General features: G+C 39.3%; 1 protein-coding gene across 1 annotated transcript in view; it reads right to left on the bottom strand.

The window, feature by feature from the left end:
- The window catches only part of LOC139747650 (trehalase-like), a 109,090-nt gene that overhangs the window by 5,601 nt on the left and 79,117 nt on the right, over positions 1 to 24,372 (bottom strand). Inside the window, exons 5-11 of the mRNA XM_071660215.1 lie at positions 6,938 to 7,111; positions 5,605 to 5,829; positions 5,104 to 5,244; positions 4,709 to 4,842; positions 2,810 to 3,041; positions 2,382 to 2,507; positions 1,797 to 2,007 (exon numbers count right to left, since the gene is read on the bottom strand). Coding sequence (XP_071516316.1) covers positions 1,797 to 2,007; positions 2,382 to 2,507; positions 2,810 to 3,041; positions 4,709 to 4,842; positions 5,104 to 5,244; positions 5,605 to 5,829; positions 6,938 to 7,111 — 1,243 coding nt within the window. The remainder of the gene's footprint in view (positions 1 to 1,796; positions 2,008 to 2,381; positions 2,508 to 2,809; positions 3,042 to 4,708; positions 4,843 to 5,103; positions 5,245 to 5,604; positions 5,830 to 6,937; positions 7,112 to 24,372) is intronic.

Genomic DNA, 24,372 nt, shown 5'->3' with positions numbered 1-24,372 from the left:
GAACTTGAAATATTTGTATTTACTTTATCTATAGCAGCAACTCGATGCCCTAGTCATGGTCATCACTTATACAAGAGTCTCTTGCCGACTACGGAATTATGTTAGCGGATGATTATGTGGCTGACAAAACACTGGTTAAGAAGGTAAATGGCTAGTGGGAAATAGGGAGTTAGAGGGCCTATTCAGATGCCCAATTCAAAACCAGAGGGGATGAGGAGAAAGGGGAGACAGAATTGAAGATGGAAGGACAGAGTGGAGAAGGGTTTGGGTACTGAGGTTGAAGATGCAGGAAGGTGCAAGGCATGAAAGGAAAAGTGTGAATTGGAGCTATGTAGTGTATAGGAAAAGACACGTTTTCATTGAACTTTACCAGAGGGATCAGGGGAAACCATGGAAAGATCTTTGGGGCCTGGTTGTGGCTAAGAGGCTATGGTTTAGGTGCATGACACATGACAGCTAGAAAATGGATGTGAGTGAACGTGATTATTTCCTCGTCTGTTCTTGGCGCTAATACTTACCTAACTATCTATACATACATCTAAACCTCTCACTCAAGCTGCCGGAAGTTAGTCGAAAGATAAGATTAAAAAAATAGAAAAAAATTGGTGATATTATTCATGGATGAATTATGGTGTCTTGTTATTAATAACTGAAGTGTTGTAACAGTTGATCCTACATTTTACAGCTGCTGATATTGCTACTTTAGCTGCTTTTATAACTGCTAAGGTGGTATTGCTTTTGCTGTTATTGCTGTCATTGCTTCTGGTGCTGTTACCAGTGTCTCTGTTGATGATCATCATATTCTTTACTATTGATGATTATTATTCTCGTGATGCAAGAGTTGCTGCAGAGAGTAAGTGTTGCTATCTATGGTCGCCGGTCGCACCAACACATCTGCTACTTTATGATAGCAATAATGTTGCTCTTGTTGTTGCTTTAACTACTTGATATCATTTTTTAAGTTTTACGAAAGAGGTTTTTGTTATCCTTTGATGAAAGTGACTGTGAAGACAGTTACTATGCAATCCTTAGCATTTTAGGGCCCCCTAAAATATTTCTGATACTTGGAACTGATGTCTGATTTTACCAGAGAAAATGCATTTATGATGATTAATATAAAGATTTTATACATCTCTGTTTACACTCACCTAATGTTTCCAGTACATCTTTCATAGTTAAGATTTTCTCCTTCAAGAGATTAATGGGACTGATCTTGTCTGAATAACAATGCCGACTGGAGAAACTTAACATCGAGAAACTCTAAACTATCAGAGCCTTGATCCTCATTGTCACTAATGACCACGAGCGGCTTTTCCTTAGAATCCAACAATGCTAACAATAAACCATATCAATATCCATGGGGCAAATGATCAATAGATGCCATTATGATAGCCTGGAGAAGACTGAAATATGAATAGTTGTCTTCAACCCCTAGTGGAGGTCCCATGTAGAATGCTTCTTATGATACGACACCCCACCTCGGATGTCTCCTCATAGAGACTTATGAGGTGTGACTTCTAGGATGTGCCCTTTATATAGGGAATGATTTATGATAATGTGAGTTTGATTCAGTTTCTGTTGCCACACAAATGTAACATGACAGTGAAGTACTGAACGAGTATTTCCTTTGTGCAGGTACAACACTAGTCTATGTTTTCTTCCATGAGAAGCTGATCCAAATAAATGACTGAAGAGTAAAGAGATGATACTAATGCCCCTTAACGAAATCCTTGTCCATGTGTGGCAGCAGAATAACCAAAGATTCTTCACAAAGATTTTTCAAAAAGTATACTTACTTTCTCAAACATGGCATGGGGCTTGGACTGCTGGTAACCAAGCCAGTTGGTCCTTATCCATTTCTCGGCCAAACTAAAAGATAAACTATCAGCCTCATGATGAATGGAACGTGCTTCATAAAGTCCCATGATGGTTATATGTTGCAAAGGAGCCCAGGCGTTGGGGAAGTCCCACTGCTGTCCACTGTTCTCCAGAGACGTGGGCACGCCACTGGAGAAGGAAAAGTAATATTCATATAATCATATACGTCTGATAATCCTAACTAACAAGACAACAAAAATGGCCCATCTTATCACTGCCATTGTATCATGCTACTTAAATCGATGGCAGAAGTATATCATCATAGTATTCACACTTCAGATATTTACATTAAGCAACAGAAAGGGAAAAACAGTAACTTCACTAGAAACAAGTTTTCGATTTAGATTTCCATCCTATACGAACACTGTCCAATATATATGAATAAAGGTGTGAGTTAAGGGTAAGATAATGACTAAGGCTTTAGATCAGGGGATAGGCCTTGAGTAAGTGGCCTGTAAGATCTTCGTAGCTTGTCAAGTTACAGAATCAACTTCGCTGCTCACCCATCATAGTTGATGATGCTCTTCTTTTTCAAGTAGTTGATCACCTTCTCGACAGTGTGGGCACGGGAGTCCTCCTGGCCATAACAGCCACTCCATATGGGATGAATGTTGGACAAGTAGAAGTACCTGAGCAAGAAATGTTGATCGGTATCATGAGTATCACTGTCCTTCACTTAGTGTTGAAAGTCTGACATGAAGTGAGACTGAGAATGTGATGATAAAGACTCATGCAAGAACCGAATATTGGAAATGTTTATCTTTACAGCTTCACTTTGGTATCAGAATTTTGAGAACATTGCTCGATACTACAAACACATTGGTTTGATCTATATTCTAACTCATTGCTTCAGTATGGAACCTTGAATAAAGCAACTTATGCATTCTCTAGTTTTGACATCGATCTTAATGTCTACATATTGTATGTTTACCTTCTCTTTCCCTCTGCCTTCAGGTCATAGTCATACCAAGTTCCATCAGTTTTATCCCAAAATATTTTGGCCATGGTATCATTCTTCTGGTCAGCCACATCTTCATAATGCTTTTTCTTCGTGTAGTTACCCAGCCGACTGTAGAACTGGCTAAGTGTGCGTGCGTTCATGCACAGAAGGCTGTTGAGATCCACAGGTACAATAGACGTCACTTTCAAATCCTTCATTGTACCTGAAAGTGAAGTCTGGGTTAGGAGGAATATTGGAAACCAAAGAATTTTTTAAAGTTGCAGTAGAGTGTAAGGAGACACCAGCATGTTCAAAAAAAATCTTTTTATCCTCTTGAAAGACAGGAAATTACTCCCTCAAATGGGAGATAAGTTCAAATGAAATATAGTTTTGCTGATACTTATTTTGTATTGACTCGATCATAGCCTACTTCTCTCTAGTAAATGAATTCTTCTGAAAATCTACGACTGAGAAATATTGAACTCACAAGACGTTGCTGTGTGGTTAAAGTCGTTTTCTTAATACTTATTTCATCAGTAGAGAAATATGACGAGTTTCCTTATCTCGCTATTTCTTTGTAAATCGGCAAATGGGAACACTTCATTTATATTCTTTTTTGTTGGTATTGAATCCAAAATGGAAAGAAGAAAATCCAAAGTTGTATCAGTGTAATATAATCATATATAGGGTCATGAGGAATCCTGTAATATAATAAGATAAAAAGCTTCACTTACTTTGAGTGATATTTTATGTTCATAATTCCACAGATACATGGACGTATATTTTCTATTTGGATAATAACAAGTTAGAAAGGATGAACATATCAATACTTTACCCGAGTTCCTTGGAATCCTGTCTGGGGATAATTCCTCCTCACAAGCCCACACGATCAATATTAATATTATCAGTAGAGAGGATTTGGCTTGCATCAACCACCGACACAAAAGGGAAAGTGCTAGTATAAACACACCAACTGTAATGAGTGCAGGCATGCCATAGGTCAACACGAGCAGTAACAATCCAAAAGATGGTTCAGAAGAGTCAGTAAGGCATAGGCTACTCTAACTGGCAGGTAGGAGGGTAAACATTGACAACTAGTGCTTCAAATATTATATATTTGTACTGTCTGAATCTCTGTCATGAATATATTACACATTTCTTATTGATTACATATCTTTTGCTGTGTAGTCAAAGTCTTCCCATCTGCCTGCCATACCCCAGAACAATGCATTCAGTCATTACACATATCGTTATAGAGGAAGTTAGAGTATTTACAGAAAAATTAAGATGTGTTAAATACCAAACTTTTACATCGACTCTCTCAGTTCTCCATAATTCATACTGATCTGATTAATGAAGATGGCATATCAATAAGTGGAGTAACTTTAAACTTCTTACGTCTTGTAGTAATTGAATAAATTAACATGAAAAGGAGTGGCTGAGGAGTGGATGCTACAGACACAGCAAATGTGAAAGCCATACTCACAAAATACATGAATCTTGTTGGTGCATTGCATGCAGAGACTCTTAACCATTGAACAAATGATTATTACTGTACTGTACAATAATTTGTATGTTAAACCCTTATCTGCCCTTGTCAGAGCAAATTATTTTCTTAATTTATCAAAATTTCCAACTTAATTTCCAATTATAACCTTATCACTGTTAATATTTTGAGGTTTGTGAAGTATATCATCGTTAGTAAATCCATATTTTCAAAACATGCAAAACATGAAAACAATTTTCTGAAGTAAACTTTTCCCACAATGCCATTTCCAGCATATGCAGTAAGCTGAAATGATTACCTTGTTAATAAAGTAATATGAAGTCAAGCTGACACCCAGGAAGTTTTGAGTTATCACAATGTAAAGACTGCAGCCAGAAACACACCTTTATTTGTGTTGTTCTTGACAATCCAACGAGTCGAGTAGTCCCAACCAGATTCTGCACCAGACTTCAGCTGCACATAAATATCCTCCTTCTCCTCCTCTGAAACCAGTTGCTGAGCAAGATGGTAGTCCTCTCTGAAAAAGCCACTTCAGTAGCACCCACAACTCATTTTCTAATGAGACGTAATAATCTAGGACACACACAAGTATGCAGCATACAACCTAAGTTGTTCTACATGGGAAAAATAGATCATTATATATAAACATGTGAAGTATTTCACACGTTAATGAGGCCTTCGTACATATAGTGGTAACCTAGCCTAAAGACTCTGGAAGAGGGAGTCATATACAGCTAAGGTGGCACTGAACACAAACTCAACCTGGTATGAACTCTACCTGTATGACTCTGGTCTGGGCTCCCCAACATCGACTCGATACTGAGCTACGGTGTGAGATTTGCCCTCGCGATCCTTAATTTCAATGGAGCGTTTGTTTTCCCAGAACAGAAACTCTCGTTCTAGTAGATCAATATTTCCCCTGTAAACATGCAAAATGAAGATCATTTATTGTGGGCAGAGATCTTGATTCTAGAACCCCCGGGGTATTGTTGTATGCTAAAGGAATTCGACAAGTTCCACAGCCAGACTTCTTAACGTTAGGCGATGTAAGACATACGTGTTAGTTTGAATTATTGATTGTATTATGTAAACAAAGGTAACAAACCATAACATCAAGTCAAGAAGCTTTGTGCTTCGCGTCCTGTTTGCATATTTTGAAAGGATTTGTTTATCTTATTGTCAACAGAATTTTCCGCAATGACAATTTTCCAAAGTTACTCTATAATTATGCAGACTTTTACATAAGCTTTTGCTTTATTCTTATCTCGTCGTCACCCACCTGAGGAATTCGAGATCATGCGTCTGGTCCATGTAAAGCTTGACCATGGGAATGAGGTAGGGTGGCTGACTCCTACGAGTATAGTACACTCGGCCACCATTGGGAACCATGCCGTACGTGTCAACCATCTTCAGGAAATTATCCAGCATTCCTTTCACTGTCTTTGTCATCCCTGACAGCATCAGTCCATCAATGGTCCAGTAAGAATCCCAGTAGTAGAATTCCCTGAGAAAATATTCATCGTTACTATATAGTTTTCCACCGAAGGAAGAAAAATGAAACTGAAGAACTGATGTAAAATATCACGTCTTAAAAATTTCAAGAATATGTTGTACACACTTCAGGAATCTCCATCTAGAAGAGAGGGACAACTCATCCTCTTCATAGAATACCATTCATTATGAGATAATAGCTCCACAAATGTGATACACGAGTTTTGAAAAGAGACTATGTTCCCTAAACCTTTATGAGGGTAAAACTTGAAGGTCATTTGTGGTAGGATTGTCATAGAAAACTCTCAGCGAATAATTTCTGCTGCAGACACCCATAACAGGAGAAATGATTTGCCAGAGAACATTGTAATCAGCAACCAGTTGTGATGAGACAGTCCATGAGTCGTTGATGTGTATGATTCAGAATCTTGAGGGATAAATGTATGTGTGTGTCAGGGAGTTGAGGGATATGAATATGTTCAACAATCTTAAAGGAGTTGAATTGATGTATCAGATGATTACCAGAGGGGTATGTGCGCATCATCGAATTTAATCTGTTGAATGAACTCTTTACAGGATACATGTGAACTGAAAGTCACTTTGAGGGATATAAAGTTTTTAAGATCTTATAAGGTGTTTGAATATGTGTGGATGTAACCAAGGCAAGAAGAAGGTAGAGATAGGTAGTATGTTTGAGGAAAGGCACCTGGTTGTTCTGGCTCTGAGTGAAAGAAGGTTCAAGAGTAAAGGGGATGAATGGTCAGAGAATGTCTCGGGGCTACAGTCAGGAGATTGTGAGAGGGCGAGAGCTTAGAAAGGCGAAGCATTTCTTCAGAAATTGATATGTGAGAAAGAGTGTAAGGAAGTGGACTGCAGAACTGGCTTCAGTAAAAATGAAAGATTATGTGGATCATCTTTTCATCTTCCCATGCTGTTATCCCCTCATACATTTGACTCTTTCCTTTATCATATAGCTTCATCGTTTCCATCATTCCATCTCCAACAACACTTATCTACTCTTTCGTCAGCCAGTCTTTCACTGAATCATTTTCTTCCTTTACTCCAACACATCCTGCTCTTATCAACCCTTATCTCTTATCTCCCCACATCCTTTCCCCCACCTGAACCTTCCTCCTGGAATGATGACTGGGTTGGGCACGTAGATCTGGGAGAACTTTTCTGGTTCTTGTGACACTTCCAACGAGATCTTGCGACCCAGCTTCTTCCAGAGCTCATGCAGGCTACGACCCCATTCCTCCAGGTTTGGATCTTCCACATGCTTCAGAAACTCAGGGCTGGAATGTAGAAAAGTGTTACTTGCATTGGTATAAAGTGGGCATGATAGCGTATGGAGACGATACACAGATCACAAGCAATGGAATATTTGTCATATTTTATTCATAATAGAAAGTGCAATGGTGTTACAAATGAACGAAAACATTAGAGATGTTAATTATGGTGAGAAAAAATATACATTATGACTCCTGAATACACACAGGATAGAATCATTGTTGATTTTATGTTGTGGGAGAGAAATGTAATTTACTGATTCTTTGGGATAACCAGAATACTTTTTTTATTGAGATTAATCCTTATGGAGATCCACAATATGTCGTGTTTCTTAGCTACACATCAGGGAGAACCAAGGTGGACTGTGCTTCTTATGTATGCACGAGGGATGGTTATTGTAAGTTGTACTTCACGGATGTCCGTCAGGTGAAACCATGATGCATCCTGTTCCTTAAAAGTACAACAGAGAAAGCCATGATATATGTGTCTCATGCACGTATGTACACAAGGGCCAACCTTACTAAACTCTCTCTCCTGTATGTGCACCAGGTGGAACCATGACACATCGTTTCTCTTAGACATATACTAGAGAGAGCCAAGATACACCTTGCCTATTGGATACCCTTAAGAGAGAAGAGATAAGATGTGGTACAGTGTGTCCTCTGGGTGTACATAAGAATATTCAGTAATGTGCCATGTCGCATGGATGTTTGAAAGAACATTCTTATGAGGATGTACGTCAGGTAGATCCATGATATATGGTTTCCTGGAAGTATGTTGAGAACCATAATATGTTGTTTTGATTAGATATACACAAGAGAGGGAGTGTGTGTGTGTGTGTGTGTTCGTGTGGGGGAAGAGAATAAATGCCCATGTATCTCCTGCGTGTCGTAGAGGGCGACTGAAAGGGGCGGAAGCGAGGAGCTGGAAATCCTCTCATCTTGTATTGCTTTCCAAAAGAAGGATTAGTAGAAGGAGGCAAGCTCATTCGTCTGTTCCTGACACTACCATCTGCAAACTTCAGATTTAAGCAAATGTATCACTGCTCAGCACAATCTTTCCAAACTTATGTTAGGTTACGTTAGGTCACTCTACACCTATTCAAACTTCACTTCTGCATGAGTTCTCATTTATCAAAAATATAAAGAAATAGATTATATTCACTTGTCTTCACACATCCAGGACAGTGTCAACATACGTTCAGTAAACGTTTCACCAACGACAAAAACGTTCATTCACGACGACTGACGCGCACACACCGTGATCAGGCAAACATTGACAGCAAACATTCATAAACATTTACAACAAATGTTTTGGAAGAGAAAATGAAATCCTAAACACAAGCATCCTACGCTCACCCAGAAACATCAACATAGTCATATGACAGATATATGTGTATCATACCAGCAGTTGAGACAAGAACAAATAAAGCATAAATAACGACAAGAAACTTCCGGACACCATCATCAGCTGGGCTAACATTAAACAAAAACAGTCCCAGCAGAAAAACAGACGTGAATGATAACACCAAACCTTTTTGAGCGATGTCAATAAACAATTTCAACTATGTAATTGTTTCAAACAAACAATCGACATGTTGCACAAACGTTCGAATATAGGTATATATATATATGTGTATGTGTGTGTGTGTGTGTAAACGTTCAGGCACTGATTGTATACGTCTGAAAATGTCATCATACATTGTCAAATTTTGAAAACGACTCTCATGACACTGCTGAAACATTCACAGTGTTCATCTTCTCTTCGTTGGTTTGACATCTTTGAATATATCTGGACGACGACCCAAGGTCTTGACTGACCAAAGCTCTTGTAGGTGATTTTCTTCCTGTCATGGAAGAAAACATCTTGAGTCTTCGTCGTGGACGTACACTTATGGTGTGCATGTCTAGTGTCAACGATTGAAAATAAAATCATTTCTAGATTTTCTTTTTTTTGGAATGTATGGAAACAGTTGCCAGTTCGCTACAAGATTTATTCGGTTGGCGACTGATATACATAAGTGAAATATCCGGCAAAATTCGCTTGGATGGTGTTGTACCTAGTATTGACAAAATATGAACAAACCAGTGTGAATGTTTGCTCGAATTCTGACATTGCATAATATTTCCCTGTTACTGTACACATGTGTTGACTTAAAAACATCATTTGACTTATCTGTTTATTGTTGTTGGTGTAAACAAGGAGGTGGAACAGGGAATCACAGGTGATGGAGTGTTATGGATTTAGTTTCAGGAATAACGATGAGGCCACTGCTCGTCTGCCTTGTGAACAGTTACATTGTTTTTTCTATTTTTCTGATTATGTGTCAGCTGATGTGGCTGACAACGGCATATTATGCGTGAAGGATGAGCTATGAAATATTATTCGTGTGAAGTCAAAAATATCATGTGATTGTGGTTGACGGGATATTTGTAAAAACAGACAAACTATAAATATATATATATATATATATATATATATATATATATATATATATATATATATATATATATATATATATATATATATATATATGTGTGTGTGTGTGTGTGTGTTCAGAGAAGCTTAAACCGATTTTCCTATCAATAAGTATAAAGATCTGAGCTTTAAAAAGGAGGTTTGATGCTATCACAATGTTATCATAATTATTTGCGTTTCTCTTCTCGTTTATTTATATGCCCAAAAATTCAATTTAATACATTATCTGAAGGTCAACTGGCTTTGATATACATCAATGGGAGTCTGGGCTATTGCAAATAACATTCCACGTCCGGATTCATGCTAAAAATGAAAACACCTCATGCATATATGTATATACATATATATGCAGAACATCTCATTATAATACAACATTGCGATATATTGTAGGACACAACCACTCAACCATTCGAAAGTTTTTGCGACGATCTATTGTTCAAGAACGTCGTTTTCAGTGCAGGCAACTCCCAGTTGTACGTTCTCTCACGTTCAGGTCCTCCTCTAGAGCAAGTCCTCTCCTGAAGCAGGTCCTCTCCTGAAGCAGGTCCTCTCCTAGTCCACAATGCTTCCCTTGCCTCATGCCATGCTCCAGTTTCAACAGGAAATATCTTCCCATAAACATATCTTCTTCTTCAAAAAAAAATGATCAGTCCAGTTTGTATACAGTCACTATCATCTATCCTGAGTACACAGACCATCCTGTAGCATACACAGGCCCCCCTGTAGGTACACGCAGACCCTCCCGTAAGTATAAAAGAACCATCCTTCCTGTATACTATGTCCATCCTCTCTGTATACAATGCTCAGCCTAACCAGTATTGATTTCCAGTAAACTATATTAGTGTCAATATCGGCTGTGTCAATACAGCTTTGTTAGCCTCGTTAGCTTCGTAGACTTCGTTAGCTTTTTTTTTTTTTTTTTTGCTTGAAGTGATTCAGCTGGGAGGCCAGAACGTTTTCCTCTCTCATGGCTCAGACACCAAAGAGGATTTATATCAGTCATCCCCAAGTGGGGCAATGGTCAACGAAAGTTGTGTTTAACTGACTTATCGCAGGGCCTTGGTTGACGTATGTATCGTAGAGCCGAGGCTTGCAGACATATCGTACAGCCGTGGCTGACGGACGTAACGTAGGGCACTAGTTAACGGACGTAACGCAGAGTCATGGGAAACGAGCAACGTAAGATAGTAACTGACGGATGTAAGGTAGGGCCGCTGCTAATGGATGTAGTAGAAGACCGTAGCTAAGCGGTGTAACGTAGTAGACGTAAAGGGAAAGATGTAACGAAATACATAAAACGTACATTCCTTATATGACATATGTTCAGTAACTGTGAACTTGAAGCGTGTTGAAGTCGGGGCTCAGCTACAGTCTTGTGCTGAGAAAAACGTGTCAGCATGTGTATCTATAGAGGTACAAGGGGTCAGCAGGAACACGAGGTGTCAGAGGTGTTCAGGAAAGAACACAGGGTTATGAGAGTGTTCAGGAGGGAACACTGGGTCAAAATGGGCGTGGTCCTGGAGACAGAGGAGGGGAAAGGGAGGGAGAGAGTGGTCATACACCAACAAAACTTTCCTACACTGCACCCAACACACTTCATAACCACCACGCTCGAACCACAGCGTCCTACATCTGCCACAGCATCTCTCTTCCACACCACTGCCGCCATACTGACCAACCAACACCACAGTGTACTCTATCCTCATTATGCCCATCCCCATCATACTTCCCCAACACCGCCACCACACTCTCCACCATGCAAACCCACCACTCCCTGACCACATAAAACATCAATACCAAACTCCTCGCGTTACCTACCGAAGGATGTTCATCAGGGCAGAACAACAGCATCCTGACGTCATCTGCTTATGTGGTCTGACAAGTGAGTTATCACTTTACCACAACTGTCTTGTTAGCCGCTCCTGGTGAGACCCTCTACCACCTCCTGATCGACATGTGATACAGTAAGTCGAAAGGACTTTCACTCTGCAGCTGATATGAAGGAATTTTGCAGGCAATATATATATATATATATATATATATATATATATATATATATATATATATATATATATATATATATATATATATATGTATATATATACAAGGAACAATCACGTTGAATGGTGACAAGCCTACAGAATTCACTTGCTGTATGATGCATTTCAGATGAAGTTTGATGGATAAAACTGCAACAACTATGTGAATGGCCGAGTTTAAAGGATCGTTGCATTATGATATTTTAACAATGAACATGAACGAAATTCAAAAAGTTGAAATTCGCTGATAAAATGTCTGGGTAAATGGTACAGTATTACGAATGACGAATATATATATATATATATATATATATATATATATATATATATATATATATATATATATATATATATACTAATCCCCTATGGATAGGGGAGAAAAAATACTGCCAACATACTCCCTGCGTTTCGTAGAAGGCGACCTAAGAGGGGCGGGAGAGGATGGCTGGAAATCGTCCCATCAAGTGTTAGTTTCCAAAAGGAAGAACAGAGCAAGGAACCAAATGAGGATTTTTTACCTCTATCGCTCTGTCATCTGATCTTTACGCTACCTTGCTCACGCGGGAAATGGCAAGCATGTTTATAATATATATATATATATATATATATATATATATATATATATATATATATATATATATATATATAATAACAATAATAATGATAAAGATTTCAGCAATAACAATGCTTTTGGAGAAAGGCAGTACGTGAAAATGTTTTGATAGGAAAAGGCATGTCCCAAGAAATCATTTACAGTGTTAAAGTGGAATTATGTGAACACAATATGGTAACATTTGTTCTGAATGGGCGCCTCAAGATGTGGCCTAATGAGATGCAGTATTTTTCTTTTCATCTATTTTGCTATCGCTTATTGTTGCCTTCTGCATATTTTCTCTTTATCAAAAGTATTGCACGTTAAAGAATGATAAAGTATAAAGATAACAAAATTGTTACAAAGATTACTTACCATAGTTTGATGAAAATAAAATGTAAACTATTTCCTTAAATAGTGGAGTTTGGAACATTTTCCATGAATGAGTTTAAAAGGTGGATTGATACTACCATGTTTATATGATGGCTTTAATAAAAGTGTTGAATGGCAAAATTGAGGTCAATAAGTTTAAACCTTTATTGTTTACATTATATTTTCTCAACAATAGAGAATGTAAAAGGAGTTCTAGAGGTGGAGTGCTGGAGGTAAAGTTGGAAGGGTGATGGAGATGTTGTAGAAGTTGTTGAGCGTGGATGGAATTTATACTATTGGAAGGTAAGTTGAAGAGATCACAATGTAAGAGGAGTGGCGATATATGAAAGTACTGGAGGTAGAGTGTTAAAGAGATGATAGAATTGTATGAGTAGTATTGGGAGGAGTATTTTGGAAGGCGAAATATTGGAAGGGGGGCGTTATTTGCCATTCATGTGATGCCACAGGGGAAGATAATGTTTAGATGAGAATTTGATTCATGCAGAGACATAGAGTATAGTGCGTTATTAGGTATGATGAACCTATATATATATATATATATATATATATATATATATATATATATATATATATATATATATATATAGATAGATAGATAGATAGATATAGATATATCTTAGTTGAAAGTTGTCTTGATTCACCGTAACACAGTATTCGATATCATCTTTTTCTCCAATCTTTGAATAATGATGCTTTCTGTACTTACAGTAGTATTCAGAGAAGCTCTGTAAGTGATAGCTTGGTTTAAAGGCAATGAGTATCAATGTCACCAAAATTACCCATGCTATTATCAAGAATTGTTTGAACTTAATATGGCAACACTTAGTTAAATGGGCGCCAAAATACGCAGCCTGACGAGCTGCAGTAATATAAGTGCAATGTTCTTCCTTTCACTAATTTTGTAATCATTCATAATTGCTTTTCGACCATCGCTTTCTTTCTAAAACCATTGTATTTTAAAAATAATGTTGGTAAGAAAGTGATTAACATAAAGCAATGCTGAATTATTATAAAATTAATGAAAAGAGAAACGTTGCACCTCTATTACTGCAGCTCGTCAGGCTGTCTATTTTGGTGTCCATTGACGAAATGTTGCCATACTACGTTCACGTAATTCTTCTTAATAACAAAATTAATCTGTAGTTTTGATATCAATAATACATATTTCCTTTAAAGCAAATTATCTGGTATAGAGCCTCATAAACAGTAAACACAAGAAAAATAAATCATAGCCATTACTTTTTTGTAAATCAAAAGAAAAAAGTTGTAAACACGCCTCTAAGTAAGTGATTTGTGGCATGTTTTTTAAACACCTTTAAAAGGCGGATTTACTACGTGTTTACATCAGGGTATTTAATAATGATGTTGAATGGCAAATTTAGGATGAATGAATAAGATTAGATTTTAATGTTTTTAATACGTCTCCTTATAGACATCTTGAAATCAAAGAATGATAAAGGAGTGATGGAGGGAAAATGTTGGAGGTGATATTAGACAGAGTGTTGGAGATGTTAGAGAGGGAATGTTGGAGATGTTGGAGAGGGAATGTGGGAGATGTTGGAGGAGTGTTTAGAGTGTTGGAGTTATATTTTGGCAACTGAATGCTAGAGTGATGAAGCTGGAGTGTTGGAGATGTTGGAGAAGGAATGTTGGAGATGTTGGAGAGGGAATGTTGGAGATAATGAAGGAGTGTTTAGAGTGTTGGAGTTATACTTTTGGAAAGTGAATGCTAGAGTGATGAAGCTAGAGTGTTGGAGGTTGGATGTATCATGTCTTTACTCTTAACAGTCAGCCAGGAACATTTTAATCTATCAGTCCTGAGGGCAGGATGAACAACAAGGTTGATTGTGAGCCGACTGCTGCGCCCAGGAATCGAGCTCGGGCGGGCCCGCGAGTTAATTATGGTCTGTAATGCTAACCACTTTGTTTGTTTGTGTGTGTGTGTGTGTGTGTGTGTGTGTGTGTGTGTGTGTGTATACGTGCGTATACATATATAGATGGCGGTGTTTTGACGCTGTATTGACTTAACAGAGCCTTGGGAAATTTGGCTCGAATGTAAAATGGATGAGTATACGCTGCAGACCTTGCAAAATATTTTCAAGGAAAAATCTTGTATGGGTCGATCATTTCCAGTATAACTAAAACTAATGATATATTGCCACGATAATGCTTGAAGAATAAGTCTCGATAATAGCCCGATCAAAGTGACCCTAAACCAGTAACCCGAACCCAACACCAAATGAACTTTATTAAAATCAATTAAACTTAACTGGAACCAATTAAACTTGAACCAATTAAAAGTAACTGGATCCAAAAGGGACCAATTAAAAGTTGTTAGATCCAACAAAAGTTTCCCCAAACTAGGCATTTTACATTTTTTTTTTTTAAGGAGATAGATTTGTCATTACAATAGATATATAAACTGAGATCTCACGCTAGTGGAACGTAGTCATAACTGCAGAACTGTAGATGGCAACTGTCAGATGTAACTTTTAACTACAGAAACGAACAGTAACTACTACTAGTGAAACATCATTAATACAATCAAATTTAACTAATACCAATGAAACATACCGAAAACTTGTTACTAATCAATTGAAAACTTAAAGTTTAGGAAGTGTAAGTAAAGCCAATCAAACGTACTTAGAACTAATTCAACCTACAAAAAGATAATTGACACTTATCTGAAACAACTGAAACCGTAATAAAGTTAGTAAGGTACTGTTAGAGACCAATAAAATCCTGATGAAACCAGGAATTCTCTGAAGCCAGGATAACGAAGCAGAAGCCAATGAAACGTATCTGAAGCCATTGAAACGTAACCGGAATCAGTCATACTTGGCCAAAGGCAATAACCGTTCACAGTGGGGAAGTAAGGCGACGGGAAGAATGTTCATTGGCGTCAGATATATAACACCACGGCCACTCAGCAAGCAATGGTCTCACTAGGCCACTCATTGAGCAATGATCTCACCAGACCACTAGGAAAGCAACGGTCTTGCTAGGTCACTCAGCGAGCAAAGTCGTATCTGGTCTATTTGGTTCATTACCGAGTTTTAATCTTGGGTTAAAATGGTCCTCCAGACACCAGGGAACACAGAGAATAAAGGTTTCACCAAGTCACTCAGCGTACATATGTTTCACTTGATCACTCAGCAAGTAATTATCGATGATGTGATATCTTATTTCGCTACTAACTGGGCAAATATCGAATCAGACGAATAACAGGGAAATTCTTCATTTACCCGACCATTCAGCAAGCAACAAGTCGACTCACCCAGCCACTCAGTAAACAAATGTCTTTACAAGTTTAATGAGCGACAAAAATATTCCTCCCAACGACCTGATGCCACAGTAACGACACGACCCTTGGGTATGATGATCTAGCCTTTCATCTTGACCCTTAATGGTCAGGGAAAGGACCAAGCCATGATACCCAAAGATTGTACCGTCGTGCTCGAGGGTGGTACCGTCATGTTCAAGGGTGGTACCGTCATGTTCAAGGGTGGTATCGTCATGTTCAAGGGTGGTACCGTCATGTTCAAGGGTGGTACCGTCATGTTCAAGGGTGGTACCGTCATGTTCAAGCGTGGTACCGTCGTGCTGAAAGTCTGACGCTTAATTCGCGTCCTTGCACTTTATATTGTGGTATTCTCTCAGAACAAATTTTTTCTTCCTTGTGGTTTACGAAGATTAGTCTGAATAGAAGTGTTTTGGCCGAGTGTCTGATGGTCTGCTTGTCAAGCGTTGCATCCGCGAGGGACTTGGCGGACGCGGTAGCTGCCAGGTGTTCCCATGTGGAGCCTGAGTGACATGCATGACTCAACCGACGTTGAATTAACTCGAGACGTAAAGGGACTTACAATAGTCTTAGAAATATCGGGAGTAATACTCTAAAGGGAAACTGACAGAGAGAAAGTTAGTTTAGATTTTGGAGAGTTTGTGCAAAGGTTTCCATGTGTTGAAAATAAGGATCACCAAACGTGCTGGTGCCACATATGGCAATAAGATGATGTTTTGTGACGAAGAATATTTACTGGAAGGCTGATTACAGTTCCTGACTCAGCTGAGGAAGGTTGTGTGCCGGACGTTCACTTCTTGCTTTCCTCATCACATCATACTTATGAACCCAACAATTTTTGACGCGAAGCAGAAATTCAGCAGAAATCTAAGACAGAAGTTGACAGCATAAATATCCCACGGAGGACTGAGGTACAGTCTACCACTACCTGTACAGCATAACTGATGCGTCTTCATAATTCATATTCACTAGTGATTCTCAGGTATCCTACAGCAGGGAACGCTGAGCGTAAACAAAAGCATATACGAGCAATATTCTTGGTGTTGCTTCCAGTATAGGAATACAATATATTCCCTTGCCACCCTGAGAGCTGCTCTATAATCAAAATGAATCGTATCGTATCTGACCGTCTCCTGTATGAAAATTTGATATTACATAATTGATTCTATGATAATGAAATGAGGAAAAAAAAATAATGTCTTCTCAGAGATGAAAATCATGTCAGTCAACAGTGGGCGTCAGGAGTGATGGAGAACCAACTCGCTTGATATAGCTTGACGCTAAACGTTACGAACCTAAAATGACTTTTTATTCCCTGGAAAATATAATTCATAAAATATAATTCATGAAATATAATTCCTCAAATATAATTCCTGAAATATAATTCATGAAATATGATTCATGAAACATAATTCATGAAATATAATTCATGATATGTTTTGATAATGATTTTGCGGTGTGATTAGTTACTGTTCTATTGATGTTAAACGTCGATATAATTGTCTTCAGACAAAAGGCTTCCGAGTCACATGTTCTACCTCGTCTGTAGCGGAAATTGCTCAGCAGGCAATAAACATTTTCCTAATTCATATTCATGGGGAAATCAAAAGCCAGCCAAGCATGAAATTCTCGTCTTTTTATTTCTAAAGTGAAATTCAACAGTCCAATTAATTACGATGCACTTCCATTCATTTCCTCCTTTGAAAACTTGGAATTGATATCAGAAAAAATATTCTTTACCGTCAGACAGACAGATACTGACTTACAGGTGTGTACTCCGTTATCTTCAGGTACATATTTTATTGATTTACAGGTCCATGCCTCGTTAACATACAGGTTCATGCTTCGTTAACATACAGGCCCATGCCTCGTTAACATACAGGTCAGAACTAAATCATCTTACGGCTATTTTGGTTAACTAACAGGTGTGTACTTCTTTAACTCACAGCTCCATACTTCGTTAACTTAGTGGTACGTTCTCCATTAACTTGAAGGTAAGGAATTCATTAACTTGCAGATACGTTCCAAGTCAACTTAAAGGTTCGTAAAGGGAATGATCAGAAGTCTTCAGGTAGAACTAAGTATCATTAAGACATGTAGGTACTGGAACTTGGTCATAAGGAGAGAGTAAGACTTCAAGATTTCTAACACCTACTGAGGGTAGAGGGACCCGGAGTTCCCTTTGGTCTGTGGAGGAAAGTTAATGAATAGTTTGAGTTTAACTCTGTCGTTTGTCGTCTGTGGTCAAGCACTGGAACAAGAGATATCGTCCTGTTGGTTTCCATCTGCAGTTATGCGTTGATCTTCGTGTCTTGTATCCTACATTCCAATGTTTCTCAACCAGGTTTCCCCGAAGCCCGAGGGTACCACAAATTTCTATGATGAGAAAAGAAAAGAAAATTGAAGCTCTTTCACCTTCAACAGAGTTGTTGGTTGCCACAAAGTCAGTCATAAACCTACGAAGCTCTTGGTCAAGAAAGAGATGGAAAGGATGTTCTCAGAAGATCGGGAGTCCACAAAATATTACAAGGTTTCTCGTCCAAGATATTGTTGAAAAACGTTGCTGTTTACAGAAACCAACACACACACACACACACACACACACACACACATTCATAAAAAAAAGATTTATCAAATCACATATATCATTTCATCAAAAGATCTACAAAATTCTTTTATAAAATGCTAAAATACTTTTAATTATTAAATTTCGTTTCCTCATCAGATGTACAAAAAATTTCATTAATTGTTTTCCAAAATGATTTTCACTATCATCATTTTATGCCACTTATTCTTTTCCGTAATCAGAAGAAAATTCTCTCTCTCTCTCTCTCCCTCTCTCTCTCTCTCTCTCTCTCTCTCTCTCTCTCTCTCTCTCTCTCTCTCTCTCACAGTCTGACAGTCTAATGATTCCATTATCTTCTCCTGTTGTTTTGATCGCCACATTGCAGCAGGGGACAAGTTCTGTCTGGCATATATGATCCTACGATGACAAGTCTACATCATCATCTGTGATCCTCAGACCGTAGCACTGATCATGCTGTACGTTGTGTCGGAGAGGAAAGTCGTACCCTTACGCTGACTCCATCTGGCCTGTGTGTGTGTGTGTGTGTGTGTGTGTGTGTGTGTGTGTGTGTACGGCAATAAAGCATCATAATAGGAAGCCAGTCGCTAGCGGCAGCGATTAAAACGAGAATCACGTGCAACAGATGCCATTCAGTGACCATGATGGAATGGAACGAGATGCCATCAGTAGGAGGCTCAGGGGGTGGGGGGACGTGGTGGTAGTGGCAGGTAGTGGTGATGGTAGTAGTGGTTGTGGTAGGTAGTGGTGGTGGCGGTAGTGGTGGTCTATTTTGGTAATAGTGACGGTTCTTTTAGTGTCAGGAATAGGTGAGAGAGGGAAGAGTTTGTGTACGAGTGGTGATGGGTGAGGTAGATGAGGTAGATGAGAGGGACATTAGGGTTGAAGGTATAGGAAGGAAGGAAGGGGGAGAGAAGGATGGGGGATTGGGCTTGAGAGATGGGGGCTCGTACGGCGGAAGGGGAGGAGGTGGTGGCAGAGCAGTAGAATGAAAAAGAGGGAAGGAGGGAGAGGCTCACTGAGTGCAGCGTGAAGAGAATGTTAGACACATATACGACTCTTACACATAGCTACGTGGCACATTTTAACACACACACACACACACACACACACACACACAATATTAAAACAAGACACGAATGTTTGACGCCAACAATCATTTTCAAGAAATCAACGTCTCACGTCTGATAGTATTACCAAGTGTAAACATTTAAGTTTCCTGGTATTGGCAATAACGCCAGATTTATCCCATATCTGAGGTTCTCTCGTCGATCTCAGGCTTTACCACGGGAACATTTCGTTTTATTGCAAAATGTGCGGAATTCTGACTTTATCTCCTCCATGATTAAGATGTCCTCGGCCGCCCAGAGTGTGGAAGGCAAAAGTTTTTTTTTCGGGCAATGTGTTGTGCGTCACTGATGTTGTCAACATTACACTGAGTCTGTAAGTGACGTCATGTGTCATTATGGTTATCGTGCGCAATACACAATCATCAGCATCGTCATCATTATGATGGGCGTCAGCAGGAATCATCATTATCATTATCATCATTATCATAATCACTATCATTATCATCATTATCATAATCACTATCATTATCATCATTATCATAATCACTATCATTATTATCATTATCATAATCACCATCATTATTATCATTATCATAATCACTACTAATTCTTTATCATCCTCATCATTTCATCATTATTACTATCGTTAATATTATCATGTTATGTTATCATCATTATCATTATATTTCCAACATAAATTCAGGCACGTCCTATCATCCTGACCTGCGTCTCTGGGTATTCGCTCAAACGTGACCAACGTGGAATTGCATTCCAAAAATTCCTAATCCGTTATTCAAGAAATTCCTGATCTCGGTAAAAATTTTGATAAGCATAATTTTTCTGTCTGGAATCATTTACATATTCCTGTTTCTTTGGAATAGCAAAAGACCACGTCAGGGCAAAAACTGACGTCATGGTCAAAAACCTTCTTCAGGGACCAGAAACTTGCGTTTGAGTCAAAGCTCCACGTCAGGCCAAACCCCACCCACGTCAGAAGAAACTCACGTCAGGAGTTAAAAGAAAATGTGAGACAAAAACCTGTGTCATGGACAAAAACCCACGTACCTGTAAGATCTGCCCACGAGGTACCTCCAGCCCTTCACTAAGAGGTACCTCCAGCCTCAGGCTTTTGAGGTAACTCCAGACCACCCATCCTCCCCAGAGAGGTAACCTCAACTTCTGGCCACAGATCAACCCCAGGCCAAGCAACCACAACAAACACATCTAATAACTTTTAATGTTGATGTAATTACATTATCATGAAGGCTATTACCCCGATACTTGTCAAATTCAAGCATTAAAAGATGGTATGAATATAGCAGGAATTACTATGACCTGCCCTGGGACCTCTCATTATATTTTGGCCAGGTATTGTTCTCTCTCTCTCTCTCTCTCTCTCTCTCTCTCTCTCTCTCTCTCTCTCTCTCTCTCTCTTCTCTCTTCTCTCTCTCTAACTAGAAGAAGCAGGCGCAGGCAGCCTATAGGAAATCAATGCACGAAAGAACAATGTCAAAGAAGGAGGGAATCCGGCACCAGCTGGGAGATAAATGCCGTGTATTTCCTGTATCGATTCCCTCCCTCTTTTTCGGCGGAAGGGAGCGAAGAAAGGAGGGAGGAGGTGGGAAAGAGATGTGGGAGGGGACGTGGAAAAGATGCCACTACAGAACCGGGAGGGTTGCGGTCTTGTCAGAAAAAAAAGGGTCATCGGCGATGTCTGAGGGAGAGAGAGAGGGAGAGAGAGAGAGAGAGAGAGAGAGAGAGAGAGAGAGAGAGAGAGAGAGAGAGAGAGAGAGAGGAAAGTAAAAGGCGAGAGCAGGGGAGAAGGACAAGAACGGGTGAGTAGTAGAAAGAAAATGTGCAGTGAGTCACCGGAGGAGTGAAGGTATTGAAAGGAGTAAGAAGGCAATATATATATATATATATATATATATATATATATATATATATATATATATATATATATATTCAATGCAATGTCAATGTATTTTCAGATGACAATAAGAGAAATAATGAAATGATGAACATAAAGATTTTCCAACAAATGATATAGGTGTTATGACTTAAAATATCTTTAGGATTTATATCTAGAAGGTAAAAATTTCTTGCAGTCTAAAAATAAGTTACTTAATATTCATAGAATAATATAACAGGAAACGAGATATCAGAAGTAGTTTGAAAATATTCTTAAAATTTTCTTTTTACCTAAAATTCAGAAAAAGTCTGAAAAAAGGTTTTAATGAATATGATTTGTCTACATCCCAAGAAACGCTAAGCATTCTTTATGGATCTAAAGCCAAATATATGTATGTAGAGAGAGAGAGAGAGAGAGAGAGAGAGAGAGAGAGTTAGAAAGGCAAACCGAGAGACAGCACAGAATTTGAAATTACTTCAGATTCATAGTCTATGAAAATTTTATGTAATCTTTCGATTTTTCTCTGATGATAGACAGCCTATTTACCTCCTGGCTGGACCTGGAAGCCCTTCCAGAGCATAACCACGAACTTCCATGATTTTTCCAGCAGAGCTTCTCCTGTTTGCAGAAACTTATAATTCATTCTCTTGTCGTGTTCTCCTGTGACGTATTTGACCTAATTTCTTGAGAATTATGACCCAGCTTGAGACACGATCTCTGAAATCTTATGAAAATAAACAGAAACATCACGTTTGTGTGTGTGTGAGAGAGAGAGAGAGAGAGAGAGAGAGAGAGAGAGAGAGAGAGAGAGAGAGAGAGAGAGAGAGAGATTTAAAGCAACTTTCATGGACCAAAGCTGTGTAAAACCTGCATAACAATGCATACCAACTTTTTTCTTTGTTCTGCGGCTATAACGATACTAATTCCAGGTGTATCACATACGAGCACTGGACACTGATGATAATAATGAAGCCAACTGGAAATAACATGAATGAAGAACCTTTCTTTGGTTGTTGATAGAAACAATAATGATGACATACTTCTAGTAAGGTTCCAGTTATCAAGAACATTTCAGGAACAAGTGTCTGTAATCAATGATGCATAAAAAGCTATGACAAGAGAAGATTCCCACCAAAAAATGAGTCGACATGCTGTCAGCTCTCTAAGATTTTCGTTCTTTCTTTGATTTTTCGTTTGGCCACCGTAATTACAGACGCTTCCACGTCAGCTGGCTGATGCTTGTAAAAAAGAAAAAGGTTTACCTTGCGTCAAGGTCCTACTCAGCTTTGAAATGGAGAAGAAAAGAGTGAGGAAAGTAAGAGGGGATGTGAGAGGGCAAGTTAAAGAGTGGCGGAGGCAAGATGATGGTTAGGGAGGTAAGACATGGAGGAAGAGAGGCCAGATAAGAGGTGAATGGGCAAAAGAAGGAGCCGGAGGAAGGAAAAGTGGTGGAGGGAATGGAGAGAGAGGAGGTAAGAGGAGAAGAAAGCGGGTGCGGGGGCAAGTTAGGTCAAAAGAGAGAGAGAGAGAGAGAGAGAGAGAGAGAGAGAGAGAGAGAGAGAGAGAGAGAGAGAGAGAGAATCACGATATTATGAACTAGGAAGATGGGGGTTACTGGAGGAGTGCTGATACTGTTCACTGAGTGAAAAAGAAAGATAGAGGGATGTAAACGATGGGCGCTCTTGTTTTCAGAGGGGTTGGCATCCGTAAAGCCTTTGTTTACAGAGGGGGTGTGATCGCAAGCCTTTGTTTACAAGGGGGAACGATCGATGAAAGCAATTTAATGAGGGGAATTGGTCAGCAGAGTTGGTCTGTATGTACAGAAGGAGTAATCAATGACACCATTAAGTAACAAGCGAGGCCGCTGTTTATACATCGACGAGGCCGGTATCTACAGTGTGGATATGATCAGTTAGGAACCATTAACGGATGTAAGGAGACAAGGACCATAACGTAAGCAGGTACATGTGGGGCTCCATGATCCATCCGACTCACTGTAGTCACGACTGCTATGTTAATCTTTCACTGAGGATCTTATGCCACTTATCCTGAAACTGTAAGAAAAAAATCTGAATAGAATCAGTAAAGATGTAAAACCATTTGATTAAGACACCGTTAGGACGATTTTCTCCGAAGCCTTCCAGGTAAAGACCTAATGACTACATGCTGACGAGCCTCGGTGCTGATGAAGACCCGCACAACGAAGCTATATGCCTCTCATTACAGACACATTTACCTACACTATATACGCTTCAGTAAAGTAAACACTGTAAAACACATGAGGCTAATTACCTGTCGTAAATCCATTAAGGTATATTGTCCGTGATTTACTACGTAAACGTTTTCATTTAATTAGTTGTGAAATAAAAGTAGTCTAGATCCGGTGCCATGACCCAGCATAGACCATAACCCCACACCCGACACAACCATAACCCCACACCCAACACAACCATAACCCCACACCCAACACAACCACAACCCCACACCCAACACAACCACAACCCCATGCCGCATACATCCCCACACCACACAAAACCACAGCCTCCCGATAAACAGCGAATCTCGCAAACGATACAAAATTCTGGAAACCTCACTGGGTCATTGATTCCCGTCCCTGTGACAGTGGGTCAGGGGGGCGCCTCCCCATCCTCCCGCTCCCAACCACTCCCCCTCGCATCTCCCCTCCACTCTCCTCCCACAACCACCCTCTCCACACATCCCCCACCACTCCCCCCTTCCCCAGTCCGCCCTTCCAACCCTCGGCCATTCATAAAGTTGCACGTTTCGAAGAGCAGGAGCGTAGGTGTTGGTGTGGTCGAGGGGGTAGTGGTGTGGTGTGGTCGAGGGGGTGGTGATGTGGTGTGGTCGAGCGTGTGGCCGAGGATGTAGTAGGTCTG

The sequence above is a fragment of the Panulirus ornatus genome, chromosome 69, assembly GCF_036320965.1.
Source record: "Panulirus ornatus isolate Po-2019 chromosome 69, ASM3632096v1, whole genome shotgun sequence".
Classification (NCBI taxonomy): Eukaryota; Metazoa; Arthropoda; class Malacostraca; order Decapoda; family Palinuridae; genus Panulirus; species Panulirus ornatus.
Note: the sequence above shows the minus strand (reverse complement) of the source record. Positions and strands in the feature narration are given on the sequence as shown.